General features: G+C 37.0%; 1 protein-coding gene across 3 annotated transcripts in view; it reads right to left on the minus strand.

Moving 5' to 3' along the window:
• The window catches only part of ATG5 (autophagy related 5), a 77095-nt gene that overhangs the window by 29998 nt on the left and 33504 nt on the right, over positions 1-13593 (minus strand). For all 3 annotated transcript variants that reach the window (XM_065056616.1, XM_065056618.1, XM_065056617.1), the window contains exon 6: positions 12225-12319. In XM_065056616.1, the coding sequence (XP_064912688.1) occupies positions 12225-12319 (95 nt within the window). The remainder of the gene's footprint in view (positions 1-12224; positions 12320-13593) is intronic.

Below are 13593 nucleotides of genomic sequence, written 5' to 3' on the forward strand. Positions count from 1 at the left end.
ATTCTACGAATGCATGTACATACGCTTTAACATGGTCATGACAAATGTGTACTTGCATACATCTTTCAAACTTCTTACTCCTAAGATTTGAAATAACATGGAGGGACAAAATATGAAAATAACACACCGTTAAAAAAAACATTGCATAACATGAAGGACACACCATCTTACTCAGTAGGTCATTTTTCTCATATAGAAGTGTGTATCCAAATTAACTCAAACCGATTTTCTTACACTTGCATACTTTACGTGATGAGGAAAATACAAACTTGTGGTCAGAATTACAATCTGTACACATACCTGGTAAAGAATTTTGTTATTCTTGAAAGCACTCTTAACAGTATTTCACAAGCTGGAAATCCTTTAGTTTTTGAACATTAATGATCACAGTTTTAAAAGTAAGAGCAATTATGTGATGGGTTCCCTTGATGGAAGCTTTAAATTTTTATGGTCTGTTATGTGGTCAATGTTATGTCAAGAATTAATGCAAGTAATACTTAATGCCAGAATTAACTAGTATCTTAGTCAAGACTGTTGTCAAATTAAAGCCACAGCTAGAATTGTAAACACATCTGGAATAAGGTTAAAACTTTACGTAGTAGGGCTTATTCTATTGTCTAGACAATAATATTGAACAATTTTTGGTCATGAATGGTTAAGGACTATTCTCCTAATCATGCCTGGGCAACAAACTCCTGTCTTCCTTGGAGCCTGTCATTGAGCAGAGCACACTGTATGAAGCAACTGCAGTTCTATCCTAACTTCCTCCACAATTAACAATAATTTATCATTATTACACACCTATAAAGAAATATGGCAGCTATTTCAGGTAATTCTCCCACACATGTTGTTGAGGGCCATTACTTGCTCATCTTTAAAAAGATTAAAGAACCTTTTAAACCTTTTAGAACCTTTTAAAATACCACCCTTTTCCATAAACTGGCAACATGCTTCCTTACAATCTTTTAGAAAAAGCTTTATGTAATAGCAAAAAAATTAGTTATTACAACCATGTAAAACATCTCAAAGTTTAAGTCCTAGCACACATTCTACTCATCTGAAGAAGATATGCCTAGTTAGAACACATCCTTTGCCAAATTCAAGTGATTAAAAATGTGGTGGTTTGGCTTAATTGTAACACTTCAGAATAGAAGACACTGCTTCAGTTTCTGAAACTTGTTTCTAAAGATGCATCATGCTGCCCACATTGATTTTGCGCCCATGTCAAAAATATTCACATCACACTGCGTAAGGACATAAAGGAGGAAAAAAAGGCACCGACTTCTCTCAGCTCCTCTTAGGAATGCTAGATTTTAGCTTTGCAGTACCAAGCAGGAGCCTGTCACAGAATTAACAAGAACAATGGTTCCTAAGGAACAACTTAAGCTTCTGTGACTTGACAGAACATCTTTTGGGTTTTTCAAATGGCTTTTCAGCATGCTAGCGTGTTGATTCTGAATGACAAAATGCCAGAACAGCTGAGGCTAGAAGAAACACCTGGAGGACACCTGGTTCAAATCTCATGCTCGAGCAGGGCTGCCTATACACAGATACTCATGTGCAAGCAGCATGTGACTATCCCTAAGCTGAGGACTCCACAACCTCTCTGGACAACCTGTGACAGGGCTTGATGACCCTCATAGTAAAAAAGTACTTCAAACTTTCAGACGGAGCCTCCTGTGTCTCAGTTTGTGCCCATTACCTCTGGTCCTGTTACGGGGCACCACTGGAAAGTGCCTGGCTGCTTCTTCTATGTACTCTCACTTCCAATATTTATACACATTGATGAGATTCCTGCCTGAGCCTTTTATTCTCTAGGTTGAACAGTTCCAGCTCTCTCACAGTTTTTTTCGCCTCAGATCAGATGCACCAGTCCCTTAATCATCCTAGTAGCCCTCCCCTGGACTCTCTCCAATTGTTCCATGTCTCTCTTATACTGGGTAGCCCAGAACTGGAGCCAGCACTCCAGTGCTGAGCAGAGGGGAAGGATCACCTGCCTCCACCTGCTGGCAACACTCCTTCTCAAGCAGCCCAGGACACTGGTCAGTCTTCCTTGCTATAGGTCCCACTGCTGAACTCCCTGTATTCTTTGAATTCAAAGGTTAGCTAGGAGAATCTTCACCTTTATGAGATGTTCAAAGATTGTACTCTCATGTGAAGTGGATTTCACTGTTTTATAAAAAGTTCTTGTTGTAGCACCTCAGTCCCACTGCATACACTTCTGTCTACTGCGTGTAACAGTAGTTACAGACCCTTTAAATTAAGAAAGGCCATGACATAACCACATCCCTTTAAAAGTAGGGTACTTTCATACTGCTGTTTCTGAGCAAGTCTGCAACTGGTTGATAAACTCCACTGCTGTTAGAAAGCACGAATCATTTAAACGTAACTCCTCTTCTTCAAAATGTGGTTTATGCCCACAGAAAATCTTTCTTCTGCAGGTTGTCTCATCAGCCATGGAATGACCGAGTTTACCCTTCCCTCAGTTCTCAACCAAGAATTTCATATTTCTTCAAGGCTTCTGTGAGAAAACAGTTGGACAGATGATGGGTTGAGAATTTACATCAGTTCTTCAAGGTGTATTAAAGAATACCCTTAAAATGCTCATTATGCTGTGACTCCAAGCAGTATTCCTTACAGAACATGATCACTTGGAGAATGGTTCTAAAGTCCCTCATTAAATGAAGGCTCAAGCACCACCAAAGCCATGTTATTTTGGTTTCCGTCACATGAGGAAAATTAACAAATATGCGAAGAATCTCCCTAAGTCTGCAAGATGGCTACTCATATTGCCAGAGTTGAAGGAGACTCAGCCCTAATCAATACTTGCTTGTATCCTGACCAAACCGGACACAATTCTTAACAGAATATTTGGTTTAAAAAGCTGTCTTGAAGTGGCCAGTGCTTCGGGTTCTTTTGCCAGACAAAGAATTCTCCTAGAGGATTCTCCCCAGTCAATATCAAAAGACAAAGCCCACAATACAGCAAAAATACACAGCAAAGCTTCAGTTCAGGATGCATGCAGTTATGGACAAGACTCTGGCAACACAGCATCTTGAATATTGACTTAGGAAAACCTTAAGTATTTAGGATTGTCTAAAATATGGTATTGTTCTTATAAGCAGTGAGAAAGACCACCTATAAGAGCTTGTACAGTCTAGTCCTTTTGATTTAAAGACTTGCTTGGAGCTTCAATAATATATAGTAGTAACATAAAGACACTAAGAACATACTCTCTCCACTGTGAGAATCTGTTGAATAAGATCTCTCACAGAAGAAAAAGGAGAGAGAAATAAAGATCTCTCAGAAGCCCATCAGTAACCAAGTAAATGAAAACCCCTGAAAAACTCTTCATCTGCAGATATCTACCAGATACATCCAACTAAGTGACCTTTGTCAGAAAGAGTTAAAAACCTTTAGAATTAAAGGGTTACGTGCTGTAATAAAAAATACCTTACCTACAGGCAGCAATTTTGCTTCATAACAATCTAAAAAACTCAAACTGCTTCTCTAAATAGGCATTTTACTGGGTGTCATCTGTGATACAACATTTCTGACAGGCAAATAGTAAATCTGTAATACTGTGAAAGCTGCCCAGTGTCTGTGTTGCAAGAAAAAAAAAGAGAACAAAGGTTTGAAAGGTGGTAATGATCCAGCTGCTTTACAGGAAGGGTCTAAGGAAAACAAATAAGAGTTCTAGGCATTAAAATCAGAAGGTGGAATGTACCAAGAAATCAAAGGTTTTTAGGACAACCTAGAACAATCATCCAAAGCAAATGTCCTGTTATACCTTGTGGAACATTTTTAGCAAGTGTGTATATTGCCAGAAGCTCCATCCCAAAAGTTGCAGAAGTACCACTCACAACCACTTTCATTTCAAAATGCCTAACAAGCATGGCTGAACCACATTCTGGTTGTAGCCTGCTCTTTCAAATGATCCATTGAATTTGCTTTTGCAGGAAAAGTATCCCTGTATTCTCTGAACAACTGAATTTGTATTATTTAACCTCAAGTGAATTGTACAGATGCTAGAAGCAGAAGGAAGTCAACACTTGACAGTGATAACACACAGAACTGACAGCAGGCTACAGTCATAAGGCCAGAAGTAGAATCCTAGAATCATTTTGGTTGGAAGAGACCCTTAAGATCATGAAGTCCAACCATAACCTAACTCTGGCACTAAACCATGTCCCCAAGAACCTCATCTGTACATCTTTTAAACACCTTCAGGGATGGTGGAGGATGGATGGTGGTACCCAGTTCCCTGGGCAACCTCTTCCACTGCTTCACAACCCTTTCCGTGAAGAAATTTTTCCTAATATCCTATCTGAACCTTTCCTGGCACAACTTGAGGCCACAACATAAGCATGGTCTTCAAGTATTAAATTTCCTTCCCAGAAAAGGTTTTATATTTCTAATTAGTAAAATCTCAAGGTATCTGAAGAGTCAGTAAAAACAAATTTATAGTTCTTTTCATAGCTGCAGTGTCCTAGGCACCTATGCAGACCTGAGCTTCACATAAAAGTAAGCAATTGAGTACTTACTACCTATGAAGCAAGAAACTTAAGATATGGCTTTGCATCCACAAGAGCAAACATCACATTGTTTGCTTAAGAGCAATAAATAGCACACCACCTCATACAATGTTTTCAGTCTACTTAAAAGCACTAAAATCAATAATGCTCCTTAGTTTTCTACAATAATGATTAACTAGAAGAAACTCCTATAGTCTAGGGTAACAAAATTTCAGAAATTTGTTTATCAATTAATAATATATGCCTAGAATATGGTGTCATATCCCACTTTCTCATAGGTTTGTTCTATTCCACACTTACTTGTGTACAATTTGCTTTCAGTCTTCTGGAAAGTGCAAATAAAGTCTTCTTACTTTCAAAAAAATTGAACACTTTCTGTATTTTTTAGTCTTCAAATTTGGGCAAAAGTTTACCTGCTTTATTTACCTACTCTACTCAAAAACTGTAAAGGAAAAATAAAATGGCATACTGATATGGACAAACCAAAACAGGTACTACTGTGACTCTCACCTACACAGAGTTAACTTTTGTGTCATCACCTTCATAGGCTACGCTTTGCTCTAGTTTAATTTCTAAGCAATAGGCACTGTGTATGCTGCAGAGCCACAGAAATAGCCTTCAAAGATGACATTCTTCATCCCTCTGAAGAAAAAAATTCCGTATCTGCTTTTCCCCTTTTTCTCAGTGCAAAGTAGTTCACCAGCCAGGGGGAGTTTCTGCTATTTCATCAGAGTACAAGAGCCAGGCTCAGAGGAATACAGCTCTGGATTGCAAGTTTCAGGTAGCAAAAATCCCTCTTGCTACAAAATTAAGAGTCTGACTACATAAAGTATGTAGTGAAAGTGGCAAATCAGTTTGGGTTGACTAAACTAAGTAAAACAGAGAAGTAAAGTGATCAGAGCTTTAATGATAAAAAAGGCAGCAATATCCTAAAGAGTGCTGCATTTAAATTACGAGATCTAACAGTAACCCTACAGAGATGTAATTCAACTGTATTACTGCTCCATTCATTGTCTTCATCCCAGCAGTCTCAACATGTTCATATTCTTAAGAATTAACACTCAGGTTTGAGGTGAAAAGTGCAATTATTTTGTTTTAATTGCATGCATACATTAACTTTCATAACAAATTTAGGACAATATAAACATATACAGGAGTATTAGCTTAATAAAACAACTTAGGGAAATAGAGCCACAAGAATTCAAACCTCATGGTTTAAATTCAAATTTGTAGCATGAACATTTACATAAACTTATTTATATCCAAGTTCATTATCATAAGACAATTCAGAGAAAACACAAATTAGAGTTTTATACAATAACAATTTGCTAAAAATATCATTTAGTGATTAGGCAGTACATAAAACATTTGGTAAGATTAAGGCATTTTCAAATTAGGAACAGACAATTTCTTTTTTCCACCAAAAGTGTTAATTTTATCATCATAACTCAAAATGTATTCTGACTTATCTTTTGCTAATAACCCCCCCACACTATATAACTGTTTACACAAAGGTAATTTATTAACTATTGAGATGCTACTGGTTTTTGCTACACCTAGAATCCTTCTAAGATTAAGAGTATCTGAGAAGACAAAAAAAGGATTTAAAACAAAATACTCCCAGTTTTCCCCAATATGCAGAATCCAGTCTATGCCTAAATTGCTTTAAACTAGTTATAATGTAATTCAGAACCTTAAACTATTTTTTCATACAAGCAAAACTCCTTTATTTTTTGTATACAAGCTACATCTACGTTAAACTCGTAAGAATTACTGTAGCTCCTATTGCCAAGCCTGAGCCAGCGTAAAACTACTAAGCTTGGTAACAGTTCAACCACAGCTCAACAAAGAGACCCAGATCCAGGTTTTATAGCCCCATCTCTTCTGTTCCTCCTTCCATGAGCACTACGCAACTTTTACAATAGCTTTGAACTCAGCAGATTGACAGTTTTACAGGTAACTTCGGTATATTTACGTAAACTTAATTACATCTCTGACAACAAATACATTTTATAATTAAACTCTGATTGACAGCCCCCATCCTATACTGAGATTCTTAAAGGCACAAGACTGATCTTGCACGTGGATTCCTTAAATCTTTTAAAAGAACCATACAGACATATCTTAACTAAAAAAATACACAAAAGAGCCATCTTTAACAGTGTTGGCTTGAGATAGCCCCCTTCAGTTTGCACTTAGACCAGAAAAGCTTATGCAATTATGGAACCTAAACTGTGGTGACAGTGAGCTTCAACTCAAGGTGACAACTTGTCAAATTGCTATTTCAGCACAGAACTAAGAAATCAAGCTTAGAAAACAAGAATTCATAGCAACTTATGGATCACGCTGTCCATATGCAATACTTGATAAAAACTGGCGGGGTTGTGGTTGTTTGCTTGTTTTTGTGGCTTTTTTTGGTTTGTTTGTTTTCAGTAATGAGGCACAAGGAAAAATATTTACTGAGCAAAGCTTTTAAACTTTCTTATTCATAGAGCTTTGAGTTTGAAATAATTTAAAACTGGTAAAAGTTTGCTAATGTTTCTTCACTACTGAAGACTTATTAGAATAAGTCATTTTATGTACTCAATTGAAGATGGAATGGAGTCTGTGTTTTTTCTTTTCACTATAGAAATTCAGCTGAGCACAGCTCTGTTACACAAATCAACCATTATTTCACATTATTTTCCTATCCACCCAAAATTCCTTTTTGTAAAAGGAAGTTTTTAAGAAATAAATTGATCTCTTTTCCACTTGTCCTTTATGAAAACGTAATTTTTAATAAACAAGAAAAAAGTTAAGGTATTAGGCACAGGTCTACCCAAGAGCATGTTGCACTAGCCAACAAGATCCTGAAACTTGCTGTGTTGTGTTGCCCTCTTCAGGCCAACAGCACTTATATTTTCTCGTTCTTTTGCTGGACAACACATTGCATTTCTTCTTCCACAAAAAAATTCAGATTTGCAGTTTCAAGTAGCAGCTAATGTCACTTCTATCGCACCAGTGCTTGAAGAATTTTTGATCTAAAAATCCTACAGAAATAGACTTTTACTTTTGGCCTCTGCATCTCCCTAACTTTAATACTAATCTTGAGGATTATAAAAATATCAGCTGGTGTTTGAAAAGATGACTAAATAAAACAACTTCAGGAGTGGTGAGCAAGCCTCATGACAAGAAACTTAAAGAGCTCAATTGATTCAGCTCACCAAAGGAAACTGAAGCTGCTGAAATCACAAAGTAAGTGAACTTGGAGGTTAGAAAGTCAGACGACTTTAAAGTGACATAAAGCAAAACAAAATCTAGAAACTGGAGTTGAAGTCAGACAAATTCAGCTTTGAAATGCAATAGACTTTTCACCCAAAACAATAGTTTAACCTACTGGCATAAAAAGATGGATTCATTATTACTTGAAAACTTTATAGGTAGGCCTAATATCTTTCCAAACAATCTGTTTTGATCAGTTAAGTAGCTGTCATAACACAGGACAAATTGTGATGCTGATTTGCACGCTTGTAGTGGGTTTTGCAACTGATTATCTGGGCTCTGCCAATTAAGGTAGAAATACAAATAAAACAGTCTTCCATTGCTTGGAAAAGGGCCATGCTTCTGATTCATTTATTAAGCCAGATATTAATAATGTCTTAGAATATTTCATTTCCCCCTCCCACCTTACTATTTTTAGAGAACAGGTCATGGTATACATTTAAATCTATTTCAACATCTCAGTACTGCAACTTCAAGAGAAAGAGCAAAGTGCTGGATTTAACTGATGGATTATTAAGTCTGGAGAATTTCACTCATTACGAAGGCAGAAAAACATCCTAACAATTTGTAACTCTACGATTTAATCACAACATCTTCAGGGACTTACGATAGGAAAAACCTGTTCAAAGCTAAGGACTACTTTGTAATTAGGTAGTAAAATTAATAACCTAATTGAAATCTTTCGAAAATGGAGGCTAAAGGAAACACTCATTCCAGTATCACGGCATGTCCCAGTACCCAAATAAAAGAACAAGCAAACAAACTGCCCTTCCTGGGCTGGCAAGCACACAACAGCCAGCCTGCCTTGAGCCATGTGAGACTCTAGAAAAGCTCAGAACTTGTCATGAATAGTTTTAACGCATTTTGGGGACAGACTTTTTAGCACGGCCTGTCACAATAGCACAAGGGGTAATGGTTTTAAAATAAAGGAGTGGAGATTCAGGCTAGACATGAGGAAGAAATTTTTTACAATGAGGGTGGTGAAACACTGGCCCAGGTTGCCCAGAGAGGTGGTCGATGCCCCATCCCTGGAGACATTCAAGGCCAGGCTGGACAGGGCTCTAAGCGACCTGATCTAGTGGAAGATGTCCCTTGCTCATTGCAGGGGGTTGGACTAGATGACCTTAAAAGGTCCTTCCAGCCCAAACTATTCTACGTTTTTCTTTCACATACTTTTAAAATTTTATTCTCAAGAACAAAATGCAATTTACAGGTTTAAACCCTATATGTTTATAGGGCAGACTGCAGAAGAAAGGAGGAAGACTGACAGGGCGAGCGCAAGCAACAGCAAGTGGGTGAGCACAACATGGGGAAAGGGCAAGACACCAAAAACTCAGGGGTAAGTGCAAACTAAAGTGCAGAACAACTGAGACTCGGATGCTCCCATCTGCAGCTGAGACAGCAGACAGCACTTCAACAGGGTGGTCTCTATCAGCACGTAGAGACTCCTCCCTGGTGCCTGACTAACGTGCCCCATCACAGCATCTGGAGCCAAAGACTGCTGAAAACTTCCTGCCATCTATCAGCCACGTAGTTTGTTTAATCAGAATGTGCAAAACCAGCTGATCTTATAAACATGGGGGAAAAAGTCATCAAACCAAACTAGCTCTATACTGTACAAGAAAAGCAACACTCTTAAATGCATAATATACTCAAAACATTACTATTTGTTTCTCTCTTGCTATTATAGAACAAGTGAAAAGAGCACTCTATTCAACAGTACTATTGGACAAAAAGGCAAAAGAGTTTTCATGCAACTGTCAACTGAAGACACAGCAGCTTAAACCTCTGAAGTGATGAAGTGGGCACCTTTTCTTTGTCACAAGTGTCACAAAAAGTATAATCACTATTTTTAAACTATCTCTGGTAGGAAAAAGTTTCCACCTACGTCAAAGTTCATCTGGTGCGTGTTCCATATGGCACAGTTTAGGCTATGACCACTGGTAACAGAATCTCCAGGATCTCTTAGCTAACATTTAAAATTGCAAATGAGTGGATTCTTAGTGATACTCAGTCTTTTTCTTCATCTTCTACAATAGATGCCAGGATTTTGGTCCAATCTTAGCTGCTACACTTAAAAGAAGAGGTGCTGGACAAGGGCTTGTAAAATTACCTGTGGTTAGTTTAGTTCTGACTTACCCAAGTATGACATTTGTATTTTTGCCACCTCTTTTTCCCCCACACACCATCAGATTTGGATACCACACAAAGTATGATTCATATTATTCTTTAGAAATGTATTTTAATAGACAAGCTTTACCATTGAAAGAGCCTTTGAGTTTTGAAAATATCCGGCCTTCAGTGAAAAGCACGCCAGATCACTTTATTGTGTGCAGCTTTTCTGTAGCAATTTTTCCCAGTTACATTTAATTGTTGCTAAGACTAATTTTTCTTAGTTGATATAATAATCCAACACATTTCTTTGAAGGAAAATAATTTCATCCATTTCATAATGCCAAAACACAATCTAGGCAGTTCACAGAACTTCCTTCTAATAATTTTGGGGTAATGGAAGATATGAAGACTGAGAAGAGGAACTCTCCCCCAGCAAAGGCAATGCCTCATAATTTCCTGCCACCCACCTGTATATCCTTAAGTATCTACAGAAACACTATGTGAAAACACATGGGGAATAAATGTCCACTGTAATATGAACCCAGGTTAAATTTGCTTTCAAGTACTTATGCAGGGATATGCAAGCAACCAATTAGGATGCAAAGCTGACTTCTACCAGCACTAATGGAAATTAAATCTAATTGGGGTGGTGTTAAATGCCTCTTAATACTTTTGAATCAGTTACTTCAGCATATGCAAGTCTGTCACTAAGCACTGCAAAAATAAAATAAAACTATAGGAATTAACTCTTTGCTCAGAATCAAATTATCACCTTACCCTTCCTAACACTTTCTGAAAATTCCTTTAAATACATAGACTTTTATGATGAGCAGTAATCAGTACACAAACCAATAAACGAAACAAAAAAGCCAGAAACACCTGCATCCACTTTTTAGAAAAGAGGAACATTACTGAAAATTAGAAATATTAAGAGCTGAAAATAATATACACCAACCCTCTCAAAGGCTGCCTCAGCATCATCTTTATTTGTGTTTGGTCTTCTATTCTTAGATATTTTGGGTTTGAACTACAGCAAGTAAAGGCTTCCAATGGAAAATATAATGAGAATCAAAATAAATACTGCCGGGTAAAGGGATAGGTGTTATTGAATTTACATAACAAACAAAACAACAATGGCCTTTGCCAACATGAAATCATGTGATATCATACAAAGTTCTCCTCAAGGTCCGTACCTTATTCAGACTACAAAACCTCCATCTTGCAAACTCATTTACACGATTTCTACGAAAAGACTTAAAAAAAGACACCTAGCAGCAAACAAGCAACTTAGTTACCAATCAGACAAAATGCTTCGAGTGAACTACTTTTCCTGATAAGAATTTTTTGATACTTATACAAACCTTGCCATCTGCTATGATCTCTGACAAAATAACTGACTTCCATTCTCAAGCCAAGGTTTCACTATGACAATAAATGTCTCTTATATCTAAAATTAAATGTTACTTCAATCCCATTGCAAGATTGTATAGGTTTGTATTGTCATTAAAACCCATTCTAAAGTAGCAGACTATTCAATATTTTTTTATAGTTACAGGTGCAAAACTTACATGTAAATAGATGAATGTTTCAGAGATGAAACCACGCAGAACTGTTTTATTTACAGAGAACGAATTCTGTATAAGCTTTTAACTATATTTAATTCCAAATTTCATTGTGACCTTAATGCTATAAAAACTAGGGGGATGTCAAAAAAATGTAAGTATTCCAAGGAATATGTCTTCAAATAAACTAAAAATAGAGCACTGGTGTATTAAAACAGAAAAAAAAATATTCAAAGGTAGTTTTGGATTGTAGGGTATATAATTAGAAGACAAAGGAAAAACTAGATGCAAGACCTATGCCATTACTTTCATCTTACAATGCCAACAAGAAAAGAAGCTGACACAGTGGTTGAGGGAGAAGTGTTGTTCCTGAAATGTTTGACTTAGACCTTTCAGAGGGTTCAGAGGGTATTATGCATCCAAAACAGTCTTCATAGCTGGCAGGGTTTTTTTTAATGACAGTACTAGCTTTTTTTTTTTTTTTTCAAAAAAAAAAAAAAACAGTCTATACCAACCTTAGCACATTCTCAAGTATTCCACACAACATAATGAATGGTAATTACTTATAAGAATAAATGCAGTCTGTTTCATCTTTGTTAACTGACACATCTCAAGGGTCCAGCAAAGAGGAGCATACAAGGCTTTACCATAATGTTGGAAAAGGAAACATATAATTCAGAAAACAGTTTATGATACGTGATGCCTCAGTGGAAGAGTTTGGTAAAACTGTTTTTAATTCATTGTCTCCTACCTGATAAATTCTAAATGGGATGTATCGGAATCCACTGTCTTCTGGAGGGTACTCCATGAGTTTTCGATTTATTGCCCAAAACTGCTCAAACTTATCTGTGAAGGTAAAATTAGATTTTGTTAAAATTTATAACATATATTCTTTTTCAGCTAAAAGAGGTAAACGAGACATGATTTGGAACAACAAGTAAACTTTTCTTACAGAAGTTTGACCTGTATGAACTTATTTTCACCACATTTCTCCTCCCTATTCAGCCTGAAGGCAAAGGTAAGTCATGTGCATTCTCCTATGATAATAATGATGTGGCAAACTGAAAGAGAAAGCAACTTGAATTCACAACATATCTCCCACTGTTAGGGAAATACTGTGCCACAAGTTACAGATTTCATTACCTCAGCCAACAACAGTGTCTGCTTCTCCACTCTGCTGCTACAGGCCCACACTGTCTCATAGTTTGTTATAAACATCTAATTGTTCTTAACTACAGATGAACAATAGGTGTAAGGTACAGAGAAACTAAAGCAGCGGAAAAACTTCTTGAGGGGGTTATATTTGGATATGTAAATCTTAAAATAATCTGCAACAATGTATGACAGAGTCAGAAAACACACTTCTCAGGAGGCCTGGCAGTGTAACTGTCATAGAATTCAGCCCCCCTGAAGTAAGATAAAATTCAGAAAACTATTAACTGAAAAAAGGTTCTTCCCAATTCCAAAGCTGCTGATAACAATTAAAGCAATTGCATGACACAACCTGAAAATAAAAGTTTATGTTTGAAACATATTTTTATTAATATTATCCAAGTAACTAGGTTTAGTAAAGTAGCCTGAGGCAGCACACCATTTGATCGTATTTAGACATTACAAGAACTGAATAGTTTATTGCACTCAAAATGTATTAAGGACAGCATAGATCTAGAGCAGTAAGGGCTTTTATAAATGCAAATCAGTTATTTAAATCAAGCAAACAATAATACCAAAAGTGACAGGAACACGAAGACCTAAGATGAATAAAGCTGCTGCTATAGCCTTACTGGAGAAGGCAGCTCAAGAAGACAAGCAAGGAGTAAATTTCCTTGTAGGCCCAAACTCCGCAAGACATCAAAATCAGTGGACACCTCTGCAGAAAGAACAGAGAGTCTCCAATTTTCCCTCCTCAGCACAATATTCAGCCAAGTCTCACGAGGCCTGGCAGTGTAACTGTCATGGAATTCAGCCCCCCTGAGGTAAGATAAAATTCAGAAATCTATTAACTGAAAAAAGGTTCTTCCCAATTCCAAAGCTGCTGATAACAATTAAAGCAATTGCAGAACAGTCTGAGATTTGCTTCACTCCAGCATCCAGCACAGATGTCTGTCAGTGCACTAAAA

This window comes from Columba livia, chromosome 3 (assembly GCF_036013475.1).
Source record: "Columba livia isolate bColLiv1 breed racing homer chromosome 3, bColLiv1.pat.W.v2, whole genome shotgun sequence".
Taxonomy (NCBI): Eukaryota; Metazoa; Chordata; class Aves; order Columbiformes; family Columbidae; genus Columba; species Columba livia.